Genomic DNA, 18,855 nt, shown 5'->3' with positions numbered 1-18,855 from the left:
AATGAATGAAAAACTGCATTTTACAACAATTATGTACATGTATTGATAGGATTAGTGGTTCTGAAGTTATTAAGCATTTTTTATCAGTTGATGGTTTTGGTCTCTGGTGGTCCATGTTTGGGTGTTCATGGGTTAATTATAATCTCAAAGGGAGCGAACTTTGGTGATGTTCTGCATTGTTCCTCTTATTTAGACATTTAACTTGACAAATCAGGAGGGTCTTTTTTTTTTTTTTTTACTTAATTTTCAGTCAGTGACACTTTGTTTGTCCCGTATTTCCAGGCTACACCCAATCAAAAGGCCCAGGAGGTGACATGTTGGCTGACTCAGGCCTACGACGAGCTGCTGGAGGGATGGGATTCCACTGAGGGGGAGAGTTACTCTGAGAGATACCATGTACGTTCATCAGCACACACTAACACTGACATATGTTGGGTGTTGGGATTTCAATCTGAGTCTAGTTCCGTAGTTATCAAGAGAATCCACCAGTTACTCATGTAGACGTATTAAAGGGCTCACATTTATCTAAACCCACTTTTCTTAGTCTGTGGTTCATTTATTTGTGTATTTGGACCCTAATAGTTCATACAGTTTGAATTTGAACCCTCCAGCTGCTGCAAAACTGTCTTTATATTCATTTGGGCAAAAATCAAGTGGATTTCTACAACCTGTTTTAATTCCTGCTTAATTTGTTATGTCTATAACTAGTTACATCACAACATTTGCACATATAAAGCCCAGACTTTAGACGAACATTTCTCCGAGTACGACGAAATGTTTTTTTCAGCAGCAGCGGTAGTAGTCCATACTGAAAATATGTCCAAACTGTGGTCTGATTACCTAAAATGTTCAGTTGTTTGTTGAACGGGACAGAGCAGCACAGCCAACAACCTGGAGGGGGCGGGGCCTGAAGTGGCTCATGTGCATTTAAAGGGCCAGCGCTCCAAACCACCTTTCTGGTGTCATTACTCAGAAATAGGGTTGAAGATGGACCTGTGGAGTTGAATGAATGAAGAATTCAGATCCAAGCAGAGGATTTACAGTTCATGGAGACCACAGGGAAATATTGGAAAATGAAGAATTCCATTTAAAAAAGCAAAATATCACTCCTTTAAATTGCACAGACTTAACCCCATGAGATCCAGCTATGATGCTTTATTGTCCAACAACAAAAAACTGTCCACTTCAAAGAAGATTCATTAAAAAATAATATAAAAAAATATATTTGAAAAAATTATTGCAACATTTTTTAATACAAAAAAGCAGAAACTTGTACTGTCCTGGGTTTCAGGAGGTTAAATTAAACACAAAAACTAAAGAGAAACACAAGAACTTTGCATGGTTCACACAATACCTCTGCCAATCCAAAATAACACAATTTTTTTTATTTTTAATTTTTTCAACACCTGAAGTCCTCGCTAAATCCTAACCTGCATCCTTAAAAAGTCTTAAATTTGTCCTAAATTAAGGATTTAACTATCCTTAAAATCTATTTTAGAAACGAATAGAAACTAATAGAATAGAAACAAATAGAATAGAATAGAATAGAATAGAATAGAATAGAATAGAATAGAATAGAATAGAATAGATCTTTATTGTCACAGGATCAATGAAAATCAGTTTAGCAGCTCTGTTCTATTTAGCACCAAAAACACAAAAAGGAACACAAAAAGGACAGTATAAAAATATCGCAAAATGCTGAAGAAAAATGTAGGCATGGGCAAAAGCTCTAGAATAAAATATTAAATGCACACGCTGTTTGCTACTAAAGTACTACCAGAACTACTGAAACAGATAACTCTATAATGAATGTAATAATAATGTAGTGTTTGTTTCTCCTTCCATCCCTCAGGTGATTCACACCTTTCTGGTGTCATTCAATGAGCAGCGGCGTCCCATCATGCCTCTGTTGACAGCGATGAGACGCAGCTCCAAACTGAGCGATGAGCAGCGCGCTCTGCGACAGGCCTGGGATACCCTCACCGAGAAGGTCCGCCCACTCACATCTGTGTATACCCTTTAAAAAACTGAATCTAGCGAAGTTTTCTCTCTTAAAAAAATGTTATTACAACCATGTTTTCTAAATATACAGGGTGGGGAAGCAAAATTTACAATGAACATTTAGTTGTTTTTTCTCAGCAGGCACTACGTCAATTGTTTAGAAACCAAACATATATTGATGTCATAATCATACCTAACACTATTATCCATACCTTTTCAGAAACTTTTGCCCATATGAGTAATCAGGAAAGCAAACGTCAAAGAGTGTGTGATTTGCTGAATGCACTCGTCACACCAAAGGAGATTTCCAAAATAGTTGGAGTGTCCATAAAGACTGTTTATAATGGAAAGAAGAGAATGACTATGAGCAAAACTATTAGGAGAAAGTCTGGAAGATACTATTAAAGAAGAATGGGAGAAGTTGTCACCCGAATATTTGAGGAACACTTGCGCAAGTTTCAGGAAGCGTGTGAAGGCAGTTATTGAGAAAGAAGGAGGACACATAGAATAAAAACATTTTCTATTATGTCAATTTTCTTGTGGCAAATAAATTCTCGTGACTTTCAATAAACTAATTGGTCATACACTGTCTTTCAATCGCTGCCTCAAAATATTGTAAATTTTGCTTCCCCACCCTGTATAGTGGAGGATTTCAGCTGCTTTAATAAGTGCCTATTCTGTCTGTGGTTCCATTCAGCTCCGTGAATATAAAATGGAGTTGGATATGACCCTTCCTCCACCCCTGGACTCAGTCGCCCGTTGGCTGCTGCGATCAGAGGGGGTTCTGGCCGAGGAGCAGGGAGACCCCCAAGACCATGGGCGGGCTGCTGATGAGGCCAGGGAGAAACAGGAGCTGCTCAAGGTGAGGAGTGACTGGGATTAAGATAAGAGGCAAGATAAGATAAGAAAGACATAAAATAAGATAAGGTAAGAGAAGAAATAAGATAGACATAAGATAAGATAAGGTAAGGTAAGAGAAGAAATAAGATAAGATAAGATAGACATAAGATAAGAAAGACATAAGATAAGGTAAAATAAGATGGACATAAGATAGACGTAAGATAAGATAAGATCAGAAAGACATAAGATAAAAGATAAGATCCACATAAGACAAGATAAGATAGACATAAGTTTAAGATAAGATTAGATAGACATAAGATAAGACAAAATAAGATAGACACAGATAAGATAAAATAAGATGGAGATAAGATAGATATAAAATAAACATAAGATAAGATAGATATAAGATAAGAAAGAGATAAGATACAATATGATATAATATGAAAGAGATAAGAATAGATAAGACTTTATTTGTCCCACTGTGGGGAAATTTCACAATAACCAGAGAATACAAGCAAATGTAGAGAAGACAGGTAGAAAAACATACAAGTGAAACACGAAATATAAAGCGAAAAAATATATATATTTATATAAATATGTATATACATTTAGATTTAAATATTATCTATATATTTACAATATAGTTGTAATCTTTAAGTGTCAGCTTTAGGAGGTGATTTAACTCTTTCAATGCCAAGGGCCGATTAAATCGGCTTTACGAATACAACCTTTAAAGTGCCACGGGCCGATCAGATCGGCTTTACGAATACAACCTTTAAAGTGCCACGGGCCGATTAAATCGGCTTTACGACTACAACCTTTAAAGTGCCACGGGCCGATCAGATCGGCTTTACGAATACAACCTTTAAAGTGCCACGGGCCGATCAGATCGGCTTTACGAATACAACCTTTAAAGTGCCACGGGCCGATCAGATCGGCTTTGGAGAACACGCCATATTTGTGTACAAACAAACCATCCACCCCCATTTCTTTCTCACATTTCGATGACGTTCTTTCAAATCTTCTTGCAAATGACGACCAATAATGAATCGGCTGCATCCGGTGCGTTTTGAATCTAAGTAGCAATCGCTCGGATGTTACCGAGCGGTTTTTGACCAAGGAAGAGCTCGCGTTTCGTTTTCTGCTTGGGAAATTTTATGAATGAATTTATGAATGAAATCATATGCAAATTAGATGGCCATTTTGTAGTAATATCGTAAACACAGCGATCTGTCAAAACAGTCCCATCTGCTAGAAAATGAGTTCTGATGACGATTCAGACTTTGATTAGAAAAACGACGCGAAATACTGAAAAACGGCCAAATTCTGTGGCACTTTTAAGGCTTATTAGCCCCTTAACTGTCTGGCACCGAAAGAGTTAAAGAATAATTCAGACCAACTTTTCACATTAAACCTCTTAATAACATGCTTGTTTGTTTAACAGTTGTAGAAAACAGACTTATACATGATTTTGTATTCCGATTTTGTGTTTAATTTTAACGCTGAATCGTCTCAGGTTTGTCTGGAGGAGATGCCTCAGCAGGTGAAGACCTTCCAGAGCTTCCAAAACGTGGACGAGTACGGAAACATGTTGGTTCCCACAGACAAGATGGACGAGCTGAAGAGGAGGTGAGATAGGACCGTGGACGTCTGTGGAAGTGGACATGAACTAAAACAACAGCTGGAACCAAAATATGTGAACATGTGGATATAGAATATAATGACTGAATAAATAGAAGGATGAGGAAAAACATCCATCTATATATCTATCTATCTATCTATCTTAGATATATACAGTATAGACTATATATATTTATTTTATATTGTCCATTCATCCATATTTCGATCCATCAATCTATTTATCCATCCATCCATCTTTCCTTCCATGCATTCATCCATTTAGTCATCCATTTATCCATCTGTGCATTTATCGTTCGATCCATCCATTTATCCGTCCATCATCCATCCATTTATCCATCAATTTTTTCATCCATCTGTCTATTTATCATCCATTTATCCATCTGTCTTTTTATCCATCCATCCATCCATCCATCCATTTATTTATCCATCCTATCTATCTATCTATCTATCTATCTATCTATCTATCTTATACATATATATATTTATTTTATATTGTCCATTCATCCATATTTCCATCCATCAATCTATTTATCCATCCATCCATCTTTCCTTCCATGCATTCATCCATTCATCCATTTAGTCATCCATTTATCCATCCATCCATCATCCATCCATTTATCTATCATTTTTTCCATCCATCCATCTATTTATCATCCATCCATCATCTATTTATCCATCCATCCATCCATCATCTATTTATCCATCCATCCATCCATCCACTCTTCTGATTTCTTCTTATTTCCTCTGTTCTTCCTTTCCTTCCTCATGTCCCTAACAGTCTTTGTGGACTTGTCTTTCCCAGGTTCACCAGTGTGAGAGTGACTGCCAAGTACCATGGGATCAAGCTGGAGTACCGGGAGCACCGCCACACCGTTTTGGATCTGTTGGGACAGATCAGGACCAAGCTCCGGATGTGGAAGAGGCCGTACATCTCCCCTGAAGGAGTCCGGGTGCTGCTGCATGAGTGGAATGTAAGTATGAATGAGTCCTGCTGAGTGTGGACCAGAGGTGGACGTCCACAGTGAGTGGTCGGTGGACGCCTTCAGACATCAGGTGGTAATTCTACACTTTCATTTTCTTCTAAAACAGGAGCTGGTGAACAGACAGGACCTCCCGTCTCTGTTGGAAGCAGCTGTTTATAAGCTGAAAAACATATCTGAGAAGTACTCAAGTAAATCTGCCCTTGGTAAGTGTCTCCAGGACCCCTCGACCTGCTTTCCAAACACTCATTAATCCTTTTAAGACGGTGTGTGTCTCTGCATTCATTGATATTCAAATTAGCATAACTCCTGAACGTTTTGCACTTTTTACAAAATTCAAATATCATCTGAAACTTGAGATTGGGTTCTTTCTATTGGTCTATAACACATTAGGGTAGAGGTCTGCATTGGCTGAGGGGGAGGGGTGGAAGTGGGCGGAGCATAGAGCAGCAGAGTGCAGTCGGTAAGAGAAAGATGGAGGATTTTTATTACTTTTGGTAGTGTTTTAGTGAGGTTTTAGCGGTGTTTTAGTGGTGAATTCTTGTAAATAATGTATATAATGGTCATAGTGTTGTTTTGGAGTGTTTCCATCAAGTTTCGCTGGTCATTTTTTGGCTATTTTTCACTGTTTTCATCTGTATTTTTCCAGTTTGTATAGTTCATCAATAGTTGTATTTTAGCTGTAAATATTATATAGGGATGAGGTCAAGGGCATCACGGATGGACAGCCCACTACTTTTTGATTCATAACTTTTGAACCAGACAAGTTTAAGCCAAATATTCCACATAATTGTAAAGGTCTAAATGCCATCTTTTTTTTTTTTTTGTTAATTCTCTTTTTATTGAAAGAAAATTTTTCTTTTCATACATTGAAAAAACAAACAAAAAGACAAACTATGCACATCCAGAGAGTGGTTGTAAAAAACAAAACAAAAACATTTACAGCAGCTCATTATGGTCCTGTCATACAAGATCTCAAAGTAAAGAATCAATGCATAAATAAAGATAAACAAAAACACAAAAACATATTTCCTTCAGATGATTTTGGGTTCATAGTCATGCATTCATCTCAGCAAAATCAGATCTCAAAGGCTTCACATATCTCACCCATCCCTCCCAGTGTCGCACAAAAACATCCATCTTCAGATTTACAGTAAAGGTTATTCTTTCCATCCTATAAATTCCCATGGTTATGTCTATCCAATTATTTATTGTCGGTTCTTCTTGTGTCATCCATCGTTTAGTTATTGCTTTTTTTCCTGCAGCTAGTAATATACCGAAAAGGTATCTGTTTATGTTCTTGACCTCTGGAGAAATGCATCCCAAATACATTGTTTTGAAATCAAAAGGTAAATAGATATCTAAATGCCATCTTAAACATACTCAAAAGGCAACATTTTGTTACCTCCGCCAAGGAGGTTATGTTTTTGCCAGGGTTTGTTTGTTTGTTTGTTTGTCTGTCCGTTAGTGTGCAACATAACTCAAAAAGTTATGGACAGATTTGGATGAAATTTTCAGGGTTTGTTGGAAATGGGATAAGGAAGAAATGATTAAATTTTGGTGGTGATCGGGGGTGGGGGGGCCCACGGGGGGGCCCATTTCCAACAAACCCTGAAAATTTCATCCAAATCTGTCCATAACTTTTTGAGTTATGTTGCACACTAACGGACAGACAAACAGACAGACAGACAAACAAACAAACCCTGGCAAAAACATAACCTCCTTGGCATGGGGGGGGCCCACGGGGGGGGGCCACTGATCAGCCTTGGCAGAGGTCTGCGCTCTCCGAGTGCTTCTAGTTTCAAATATTTTTAAATGAAAAATATCTAAAACTAGAAGCACTCGGAGAGCGCAGACCTCCGCCAAGGCTGGAGGTTATGTTTTTGCCAGGGTTTGTTTGTTTGTTTGTCTGTCTGTTTGTCTGTCCGTTAGTGTGCAACATAACTCAAAAAGTTATGGACAGATTTTGATGAAATTTTCAGGGTTTGTTGGAAATGGGCCCCCCCCCGTGGGCCCCCCCACCCCCGATCACCACCAAAATTTAATCATTTCTTCCTTATCCCATTTCCAACAAACCCTGAAAATTTCATCCAAATCTGTCCATAACTTTTTGAGTTATGTCGCACACTAACGGACAGACAAACAGACAGACAAACAAACAAACAAACCCTGGCAAAAACATGACCTCCTTGGCGGAGGTAACTACTGCATCACGGATGGACAATTAATGTATATTTTTTGCAAGAATTACAAAGTTCTCAAAAGTGACGTTCCTCTGACATTTTCATCCTCAAATGTATTCAGCATATACCTTAAACGCTGTATTTTACAACCGAATAATTGGTTAGAGGAAATTTTTTTTTAATCATACTTAGAAAAAGTTTTCAAAAATGGCAGCATCACAACAAAAGTTAATATCAAATTAAACATTTTTATTTCAATTATCGATATCATATATATCATCATATGGTTAGAGGAAAAAAATATTTGATCATACCTAATTAGCAAGAGTTTTGACAAATGGCTGGTGCAGTTTTTTCCCAGACTGAGTTGCTAGTTTTGCCTCCACAGCTGCAGATTACCACCACGTCAGTCAGCAGGTGAAGCAGCTGGAGGACGACACCGCCCTGGTTCTGGATGAGGTAAAAGCAGTCAAGACCACCATGGGCCGGGTTCTGTCAGCCTGGGATTCGTACAGCGACTGCCTGAGCTCCCTACAGGCGTGGTTGGAACAGGGCAGCGGAGTCCACAGCCACGACCGCAGTCCTGAGGTAGGAAAGACCGTCTAATGGGATGACATTTACACTGTCTACTCACTACATATACAACTTTATACTAGACAACTTTTCCTTCATGGTTCCTGTGTTTTTTTTTCCCCTCTAAATCAATGGGGAAACTTTTTCTGTAATAATACACGCTTCTTTATGAAAACTAAAATGTCTTTACCTCACTTAAGAAACCTAAATAGGTCTACAGAGTTATTCAGAGAGGACACATAACAGACCTCACCTGTTTACGTATGTTATTTACAGCCTTTTTTTATGGCCTTCAACATCAGTTTTTGATACGAAAATGTGTAATTTAGGGAATTCCCCTTATCACCTGTTCCTTTCCTGTTTTAACTGCACATGTAGATGTTTGTGCATCAACCTGTTGTGGTGAGGCATCAATAGATTTCAGAACCCAATGATGCTGTGACATTTCATCTGAAAGACCCTTTAGATTTGGAGATTTTCACAAGTATTTTTTATAAACAATGCACATGTTTTGTCTTGATTAAAATTCTGTCTTGATGTTGTATTTTTGCACTATTTACTCATTAGATATTGGTAATCGATTTTTTGCATCAGTTTTTTTTTTCTCTTCTTTCCATCTTTAAGTATAAGTTCTATTATTTTATGAACTGAAATACTAATAATTTGAACTTATAAATCACATTACCAGATTTTTGATTCAATTTCAAAACAGTAAAAAAAAAAAAAAAAAAAACACAATCTCATTGATTTTTTTGCATCAGTTTTGTTGCTATTCTTTCCATCTTGAAGTATTAATTGTATTATTTTATGAACTGAGATATTAATGTTTTGAACTTATAAATCACATTATCAGATTTTTAAATTAATTTCAAACTGGTAAAAAAACAAAAAACATGGTCTCTGGGTTCTTCTACTAACAAACAGAATTATCTGGTCTTTTTAATCACACTGGACATGATTCTAACCCTACTTTGAAGTGTTTGCTTCTGGAGGATTCTGTTGGTTTCTGTAAATTGGCTTAACAGTCTAGTTCAGACCAGCTCTAAATGTAAAGTATCATGGGATAACTTTTGTTATGATGTGACACTAAATAAACAAATGTGATGATTTGATTTGATTCACTGAAAAATTACCCAGACATCCTCTAACATTCCACCCTATGTTCAGGTGACGCCCGAGGCCATGGCCGAGTGGGGCTCCAGACACGCCCACCTGAATGAGGTGGGGAACTTCCTGATCGAGTCGACGGACCCTCAGACCAGCAGGAACCTGGCAGAGGAGCTGCGTAAAGTCAACATGCACTGGGCCGAGTTCGTCAAGAGAAACACATTTGTATGAGCATTTACTTCTTTGTCACTTTGTGGTTTGATTTCTCTGTGGTTATTTACTGTCAAGTAAAAGGGATTTGGTAATTTAACTTCTCAGGCCTGAAGCTACGATTGTCCCTTCGTTCTAATTGTTCCCACGCTGTGATGAAGGAGTGGCTTCATATTTGTTTCTTAGCCTTTACTGTTTATATGGAGGACATAATCAAAACAATGTAATCTATAATCACAGTGTATTATGATTGACTTGAGTGTTTTTTAATTTGTATATTGGACAAGAACCAAACATACCTCTGAGGATTATCTGTGAAAATACTGGGTGTATTAACCTGTCCACTGTGGTAAAAGGAGTTAACGTTAACCATTTAGGTGCCGAAGTTTATAAAAAAAAAACTAGAAAAGCACTCGGAGAGCGCAGACCTCCGCCAAGGCAGGTCAGTGCCCCCCCGATCACCACCAAAATTTAATCATTTGTTCCTTGTGCCAGTATCAACATTTCCTGAAATTTTCATCCAAATCCGTCCATAACTTTTTGAGTTATCTTGCACACGGACAGACAAACAAACCAGCGCCAGCAAAAACATCACCTCCTTGGCAGAGGTAATAATAATAAATTCAATTTTGATATCAAGATTTAAAAAAGCTGTATCTTGGAAGTGATTAGAGATAAAGTCATACTGTAAATGAGAAAAATAGTGGTTATGACCCAAAGTTTATGAATGGAGTAAATTTTCTCATGTAATTTGCATATTGTGATGTCACAGGGTGGCGGCCATATTGGATTGTGCAACTTTTAGTAAAATTGAACTTTGAGCGTATTTACATGGAGGTTTTCTTTGTGTTTTTGTTTTTTTTTTTTTGTCATCTTGTCCTTAAAATAAATGAACTTAAACATTAGTAGAAGGTAAAATGCTGTACTTTTTAGTAGCTTTTTAGCCACAAGCGTCACAGTAGACAAATCTTTCCTTATCTATCCAAACTAAAACTAAATAAACTTTACTTACTTATTAAACCAGCTCAGGACCACACCTTTAAACTGGATTTTCGTCTCAACTTTGAATAGAAACATGCCCTAAAATGGTGTTAGGATTGACGGGGGACATGTCTGCTATCTCTTGGTGGGAGGTGGTAACAAGATTTGGCCACTCTATCTGGAGTTATGGTCGGTTTCAGTCAGTTATGATGCCTGTTGCAATATTGTGACTTTGGTGTTTAAAGGGTTAAAATGTTGCAAGCTCTTAAATAATTAACAGGTTTATTTTTGCATTAAATATCTTTTTTTTTATTTGGTTTTTCTTTTAAGCTGTTGTTCTTGTTAATTTACAACTTTTTGTGTCTTTTTTTTTTTTTCAGGACAGTGTGTCTGAACCCAGCGCTGACCTCCAGGCCACGCCTCACGACCTGCAGGCTCTGATCAGAGAGGCCACTCTGATCCTCAAAGAGCCTCTGGAGGCCATGGGAGGTCCTTTACGCACCTACAGGAAAAGACTACAGGTGGGACTGAAGGAAATAACTCATACTGGACTGTTTGTTCTTTTAACTCCTTTAATTTATCTCAGCTCTATTTATATAAACACCATCTGGAAGTCTTAGTTCTATATTTATAACATGGAGTTTCTGCACAGCTCTGCACCTCTTAATTCATATTTCAACATATGTTAAACTAATTTTATTACTACATTATGTGACTATCTCCGGCCAAACAGTTGATCCAGATGATTGTTAATGATCATTACATTTAATGAAAATAACAAATGAAGAAAATCGCTTATGTCAAAACAGGTAAAACCTCAAACATCCCATCTCGTGGTGTGGTTGTTATTCTGTCAAACCTGATTGTTTGTTTTCCGTCTTCTTAGTTCATAATGAGGAAGATTAAAGAAGTGGATTTGGCAGCGCTTGCTCCGTCCCCAGACTGCAGTGCTGATCAACTACAAAAACTGAAACAGGCTGTACCTGAAGTAAGGACGAAGCTTTCCCTTTCAGTGTTCTCGTACACTATCCATAAGCACTTCAGTTTTTATGGTTTATTTTATTTTTAATGAATGCATGTACAATTTCTCTGCACAACTGTTCAAAAGGAGTTGTCATTAACTGCTGTTCTTTGTCGTGTAGGTAATGCAGACACTGTTTGAGGCAGAACAGGTGTGTACAGAGCTACAGCACAGCGTATCAGGTCTGGACAGTCGTCTGGCTGAACTCTTACACTGGGAGACAGAGGCCAGAGATCTGTACCAGCTTCTGAAGGCTGCAGAGCGGCAGCAGCGTGGACAGGACCCTCGAGCCAGGGTAACGTCAAAGACAGCAACTTTGAAACAGTTAAACTTTTACAGGCTTATTGGCCTGTACTAAAAAGACCCTCATGTTCCTCCAAGTGGTTGCTTTTGACTGTTCCCCGAGTTCTGACAGACTGGAATAACAGCATTTTCCTACCATGCACCACGGTCATGGAATAATCCTCAAAAAACTGTAAATGTATATAAATTCATTTCTATTAATCATTTTAAAAGTATCTTGGAGAATGCAGTGAAGGAGGAATGTCACTGTTTTTTCTTGATGCCATTATGGTTGAATAGTTGTTATTGTGTTTTATTGTTCATTGTGTATCATGTATGTGTTTTATGTTGTTTGGACTTTGTATGGCTGCTACCTTGGCCAGGTCTCCCTTGCAAAAGAGATTCCTAATCTCAGTGGGACTTCCTGTTTAAATAAAGGTAAAATAAAATAAAAATGTTCAAGATGGTTGTTTGACATTGTTTATTCTTACAGGTCCTCATATCTCGCGGTCTACAGCTGGAAGGTCAGGTGGTGACAGAGGAGCAGGACCTTCAGGTGATGGTTATGACAAATCAGAAGAACTCTCCTATCCAGTATCTCCACGCATCCGCCATTCAGGACCGAGTCCGAACTGTCGTTGGACAATCACAGGTCAGTGAACGAGGAGGTTGCTGAATTAGAGTAAAAGAGGAACAGAGTATCATAATCAAAGAGTGATGTGTTTTGTTGTAGGAGGTGGTTGGGATGCTGAGCAGCCTCGGAGCCAGAAGAGACAGAAGCAAAAGCCCTCCAGAAGGACCCCCATCCAAAATCTTCGTCCAGGCTAAAACAGAGACTCAACATGTGGTGGCATCGGACACAAGGCAGTCGACTCAGGACACCACTGTGCCCAAGATAGTGGTGCAGGAGTACAGAGAAGAAAGGATCACGTCACCTCCTTCACCAACATACGCCGAAATTGTGATGAGGTCCGGGCCACGGTCTCCACCTTTAGAAACCAAGGTTCAAGGTATGTCGAAGCCTGTGGTACAACAACAACGGAGACAGGAACAAGTGCCTACACAACAACAACAACAGATCACGGAACAAGTACATACACAACAACAACAGCAAACACAGGAACAAGTACGTACAGAACGACAACAACAACAGCAGAGACAGGAACAAGTACTTATACAACAACAACAGCAGATGCAAGAACAAGTACGTATACAACGACAGCAGCAAACACAGGAACAACTACGTACACAACAACAGCAGATGCAGGAACAAGCACATATACAACAACAACAGCAGATGCAAGAACAAGTACGTATACAACAACAACAAGAGCAGCAGATGCAAGAACAAGTACGTATACAACAACAACAAGAGCAGGTCGACAGGCAGATGGTCCTCCAACAGCAAGAACCAAAGCAAAAATCACCACAAGAAGTGGAAATGCAACAGTCGAATCAACCTCAACAATGGCACCAGGAACAGCTTTTTGAGTATCAACAAGTTCAGCAACACCTGGTACCTCATGTACAGGTTGAAATGCAGGTCAAACAGGAAACGGAACTTCATGAGATTTCAGCTCAAAAACCAGATGTAAAGAAGCAGCCTTTAAGCTCAGAGGAGCTTCAGAGCAGAAAAGCTCAGGCAGTAAAGAACCGCCCATGGCTTCAGAAAACAACCGCAGGAGAACAGAGAACTCCACCTCCAGATCGGGATTCCCAACGGGAGCCAGTCCAGACCACAAAGAGACAGACAGACAAAGAAAGAGCAGCAACAGTGAAGGTTGTGGAAAAACCACCAGATGCACGAGCCAAGACAGTTAAACAACCACAGCAGCAGGAGAAAAAGCAACAAAAATATGTGCAACCACAACAAGAGCAGGAAGTGGAACAGAAGAAACAACATCAAACACAGAAGGAACAAGAACCGCAGATACAACCACAGCCTACAACGAGACCAGCACACCCAGGTTTAGACAACACCGTGGGTCAGGATCAGCCACAAACTCAACTTCAGTCACAACCACGCACTGTAGTTCAATCCAAGACTCAGACCGTTGTCCAGGTGCAGTCCACCAGCGTGTCCCACAGTCCCAGACCACAAGAACTTCCTCAGCCACATCAACCTATGAAGGCACAGACTCCAGCCCAGCCACAGAGTCAACCACAACCCAAGACCTCCGTCCCAGCTGGACCTCCACCACCACAGGTCCAGCTCCAGGTCCAAAGCCAAGCTGCACCTCAGACCTGGGCTCAGGTCAGTGCTTCTCCCCCTGTGCAGGTCCATATGGGTCCTCCTTCTCCATCTCATATCCAGCTTCGTAGTCATCCTCAGTCATGGGCCCCAGTCAGGCCCCCCTCCCCTAAACCACCAGCTCAGACCCAGGCTCAAACTCAGCCTACACCCCAGCCTCAAATCCAGACACGTCCTCAGATCAGCGCTCAGGCACTGGCTCAGTCTCAGGTCCATCCTCCAACTGGACCTCCACCACCCTCTACCGCCCATCCTTTGACTCAGCACCAGCCCCAACCTCCGCCTGTGATCCGGCCTCAGGTTCATCCTCAGCAGGTCCCCCAGTATCAGACGGCTTCTCAGACAGTGGTCCAGCATTCAGGACAGATGTCCCAGGGCCAAATGCAGACTTGGACTCAGTTCAGAGGCCAGTCACCTGTGTCCCCAGTGCCTCCAGTGTCACCAGTGCCACATCCACAGCCTTACTCCCAGGGCTTCCCCCAGCCTCCATCTCCACAGTGGACGCCCTCACCAGAGCCACAAAATCAAGCTGTTTCCCAGCTGAGACACCCGATCCCCCAGCCGTACCCTCAACAGCAGTCTCAGGCTTATCCAAGAGCACAGCCGGTACCACAGTGGGGGCCCCAACAAGGACCTCAGATGGTTCCCCCTGGATATTCTCAAATGGGCCCGTCCTATCCTCAACCACAAACACAAAGCCAGCCTTGGGCTCAAACCCAGATGAGGTCCCACAGTCCAATGCAACAACAACAACAACAACAACAACAGCAGCAGAGGATGGTTTATAATGTGGTTCAAACGCAACAAGTTCAGCAGCAAACCTGGGCTCCACCTCAGGTCCAGTCCCAGTCTTACCCCCAGGTTCAGCAGTATTCACAGCAGGTTCCACCACAGTTCCAAGCGCAAATGTCTCCCCAATATCAACCCCCGCACCCACACCAAGCCTATCCACAGCCACGGCCTCCGACTCAAACACAAATCCAGGCACCACCATCTGCACCAGCAAAGCCTCAAGCCCAGCAGACCCAGCAGACCCAGCTCACATTTCAGATTCAACAGCAACCCCCGCAAGTCCAACCTCAGATCCCACCACAACCAAAGTTTCAGTCACCAGCTCAGCCCAAACCTCTGGCCCAAGCAGCGCCACAGTCTGAGATGAAACTACAAAGTCCACTGAAGCTTCAGTCACCAACCCAACCCAAGGTTCAGCCCACACCTGAGCCCCTGGTACCTCCACACCCTGAGGCTCCTTCACCCAAGAAACCCAAAGTTGAATCCCCAACAGAGCCCAAACCACTAGCCCAGTCACAACCCTCAACCAAGACCCCAATAGCCCCACAACAACCAGCTCAGCCACAACCCTCAACCAAGACCCCAATAGCCCCACAACAACCAGCTCAGCCACAACCCTCAGCCAAGACCACAACAGCCCCACAACCACCAGCTCAGGCCTCAAACAAACTTGAATCTCCAACACAGCCAAAGCTACCAACGCAGCCCCAGATCCAGTCTGAGTCGCCAACACTGCCCAAACCCCAAACATCAGCTCCGTCCAAGGCTCAGTCCCCCCAACAGTCCAGACCACAAACCCAACCACCTCCACAGTCAAAACCTCAGACCCAACCTTCTGTCCAACCCAAACCTCAGCCGTTCCAGACCCAGGTGAACGTTCTGACCCAGTACGATGCTGACTCACCTGACATCTGTGTCACACCTCCAGCCCTGGCTCAGGTCCCTCCTCAGGCCTACACCGAGGCCTACGCCAAGGCCCAGGCTTTAGCCAGGAACGGATTCGAGGAGGCCAAGCACTGCCTGCAGGAGCACATTCTGGAGACCATCAACATCTTTAAGTGCAAATGTTTATCAGCTGATCAAGCTTCAGTCAAAGAGGTATACGCAAACGAATAATCAATCCTACCCCATAAATGAGTCTTTGAACATGTGGAATATTTCATCTACCGGTCGAAACCTTCAGAACATGAGCTTCTATTAAGGTTTATTCTGGTTTGTCTTTGTTATAATAATAATAATAATAATAATAATAATAATAATAATAATAATAATGATAATGATAATAAGCTACTTTTTTTATTGTCATATTACAACTAGGGGTGTGTATTGGCAAGAATCTGGCGATATGATACAAATCACAATACTAGGATCATGATACGATATATCATACGATATAACAAAAAATTGCCTTTTTAACAGTATCATGATATATCATGATATATCATGATACTGTTAAAAAGGCAATTTTTTGTTTATTACTTTTTTTATAATGATTATTTCCTAGAAGAATTGAATTAGACCAGAAATATGCACAAATACTAAACACATTTTTATTTGATCAGAACAGGATCTAATGCGATATCACAAAATTTTCCTCTGCTCAAACTTAAATTATGTTTTACAGACATTACAGTTTAAGATTCTGCTCAAATAATCATATTCTATTTGTTCATAACTAACATCATAACAAGCGTATGTTTCTTCTGTCAGGAGACTCTGAGAACTCTGGATCCAGAGTTACTAGAGGAGTTCCTGAGAGCAGCCAAAGGCATGGAGGCGTTCTGTACACCACCACAGCTCACAGACATGGAGTTCTTCACCCAGTCTGTCAGAACCCAGTGGGAGGTAGGAGACGCAGTCATTCAGTGTGGACGTTTACTGGTTGTATGTGACTTTTTAATCAGAGCTAAATGAACATAATCACCATCTGAACAGGTTCTATGAGGTTCAGATGTTTCAGATGAATGTGTATGATTTTGAAGCATAAATATACTAAAAATATGACAACATTTACACCTGATTTTAGAATGTGAACGTCAATAAAATGCACGCGTTTGCATGTAGGGCTGTGTGATATGGTTGAATGGATGATTTTATATTCAGATAAGAATAAATATGATAAAACACATCTATAACATCAAGAATTAAGTAGTTTATATGAAAGGTCAGTTTCCTATTGCATTTCTTATTGTATTACACTTATTACATGTTGTTACACTGACGCTTAGGTGATTTGTGCTAATGCTCAATTAAGTATTTGTAACAAAAATGTGAATGTATAAAATATAACAAGGTCAGTGGTAAAAACTTAAAAGCAACAGTCCTGTGTAAAAGTCCTGGTCCGACATTGTTTATTGGTTCATTAAAGTTCTAATGTTCACACATATGCACTTGTCCATGTATGTAATCCAATCTGATATAAAGCAGATGCAGCCTGTAAAATGCAGTTTATCATCTTTTCATGGTCATCAGATATGACCCATTTGGACGTTCAGAGGCTCCGTAGTGAACGTAGAAACACCGTCATCTTCTACAACACTGATTTACCAGTAAAACCCATGGAGCTGGATCAATGATGGGAGATAAAAATTAACAAAAATGAATAAAAAACCTCCAAAATAATAAATAATGTGAAAAAACAAGCAAAAAATATGCTAAAATAATGTGAAAAAAAAAAAAAAAAGAATAAAATTAGCAATGAAATGAAAAAAAAAACAACCAAAGTAATGAATAAAATGAACAAAAATTCATAATAAATCAAACTTAATAATAACTAATATTAACAAAATAAGCCACAAACTGAAGTAAATTGAAGAAGAAAAAAGGGCAAGAAAATGACACTTGGTTTATGTTCAGTTAATGATATATTTTACTGAAAAAAGGCCGTTTTTCTTCAATTTTCTCTGTTTTTGACATAAAATCCTTTGAATTTACTTTCAGCTTTAACATCTACATGATCCGTCAATGAAATGTAGGAAAATACATGATTTTCATGAAACATGCAAAATACAGAGGATAATACTGACACTTTTAATCTGTACTTTATTGCATTTTGCACTGTATTTTGCCTTTTGCACAGCCTATATTCCACTGTGTACATATCTTACATTTTTTTCTGTCTATATTCTATATTTTTATTCTGTTATTTTATACTGTAGGGAGCAAATGCAATGACATTTTGTTCTGTATACACTTGTATATCTGAGTAACACTAAAGTCTGTCTAAGAAGAAGAATATTATAACAAATGGTGCTAAATCACTTAAGAAAGGTTAAATATAGAGAAAAAAATCATACAGGAATGGCCACAAAAGTAGCACTAGGTCTATATGGGTTAATATTAAGTGTAACATCAAAATCAAACTCCAAATATAAAATACTATATGAAGTGAATTGAACTCCTATGTCTGTAATGCATGGAGGAACACCAACTGGTCCCACTTGTATAAATAGTACCATAAACAGTGATCAGCAGCACAGTGTGATCATATATGCGTCATCATGTCTCACAGCCCTATTTGCATGTATATAAAGCATCTGAATGTTGAAATACTGAACACTGCTGTAGTTTGTTGTGACATGTCATGTGGTGTTTTTCTTCGTGTAATCTCGTCACCCAGGCCGTCAGAGCTGAGATCTCAGGCTTTTTGCCACAATTACAGTTTGAAGTAACAAGGAAAGACTTTAACAGAGCTGCCCTGCAGTGTGAGATGCACTTAAGCTCAAACCAAGTCCAGGTAGTTAGATGACGGAGCGACACTGTGGGCCGCTGTGCTTTGGTGGATGCTTTAAAGCTGCTCTGTGTGTTCAGCTGCACTAACTGTGTTTCCTCCTTCTCCTCCTCATTGCTTTGCCTCCAAGGAGTCAGTGGGACTGGGTAATACTCCATTCAGTCACTCAGTTAAAAGACTGCTGTTGGATTTCATCAAAGGGTGTTACAGTATTAGGAAAGAACATTTATTGCAGGATGGTGCATTTACATGATTACACTGTA

General features: G+C 39.9%; 1 protein-coding gene across 1 annotated transcript in view; it reads left to right on the top strand.

The window, feature by feature from the left end:
- Window positions 1–18,855, top strand: part of LOC115413212 (uncharacterized) — a gene marked incomplete at its 3' end in the record, with an annotated part of 39,297 nt that overhangs the window by 12,409 nt on the left and 8,033 nt on the right. The window contains exons 2-16 of the mRNA XM_030125948.1: window positions 283–396; window positions 1,853–1,990; window positions 2,699–2,863; window positions 4,358–4,470; window positions 5,285–5,453; window positions 5,572–5,668; window positions 8,034–8,233; window positions 9,386–9,550; window positions 10,897–11,037; window positions 11,403–11,504; window positions 11,659–11,832; window positions 12,313–12,471; window positions 12,553–15,960; window positions 16,573–16,707; window positions 18,482–18,598. Of these exons, the coding sequence (XP_029981808.1) occupies window positions 283–396; window positions 1,853–1,990; window positions 2,699–2,863; window positions 4,358–4,470; window positions 5,285–5,453; window positions 5,572–5,668; window positions 8,034–8,233; window positions 9,386–9,550; window positions 10,897–11,037; window positions 11,403–11,504; window positions 11,659–11,832; window positions 12,313–12,471; window positions 12,553–15,960; window positions 16,573–16,707; window positions 18,482–18,598 (5,397 nt within the window). The remainder of the gene's footprint in view (window positions 1–282; window positions 397–1,852; window positions 1,991–2,698; window positions 2,864–4,357; window positions 4,471–5,284; window positions 5,454–5,571; window positions 5,669–8,033; window positions 8,234–9,385; window positions 9,551–10,896; window positions 11,038–11,402; window positions 11,505–11,658; window positions 11,833–12,312; window positions 12,472–12,552; window positions 15,961–16,572; window positions 16,708–18,481; window positions 18,599–18,855) is intronic.

Source organism: Sphaeramia orbicularis, chromosome 22 (genome assembly GCF_902148855.1).
Source record: "Sphaeramia orbicularis chromosome 22, fSphaOr1.1, whole genome shotgun sequence".
Taxonomy (NCBI): domain Eukaryota; kingdom Metazoa; phylum Chordata; class Actinopteri; order Kurtiformes; family Apogonidae; genus Sphaeramia; species Sphaeramia orbicularis.
Note: the sequence above shows the minus strand (reverse complement) of the source record. Positions and strands in the feature narration are given on the sequence as shown.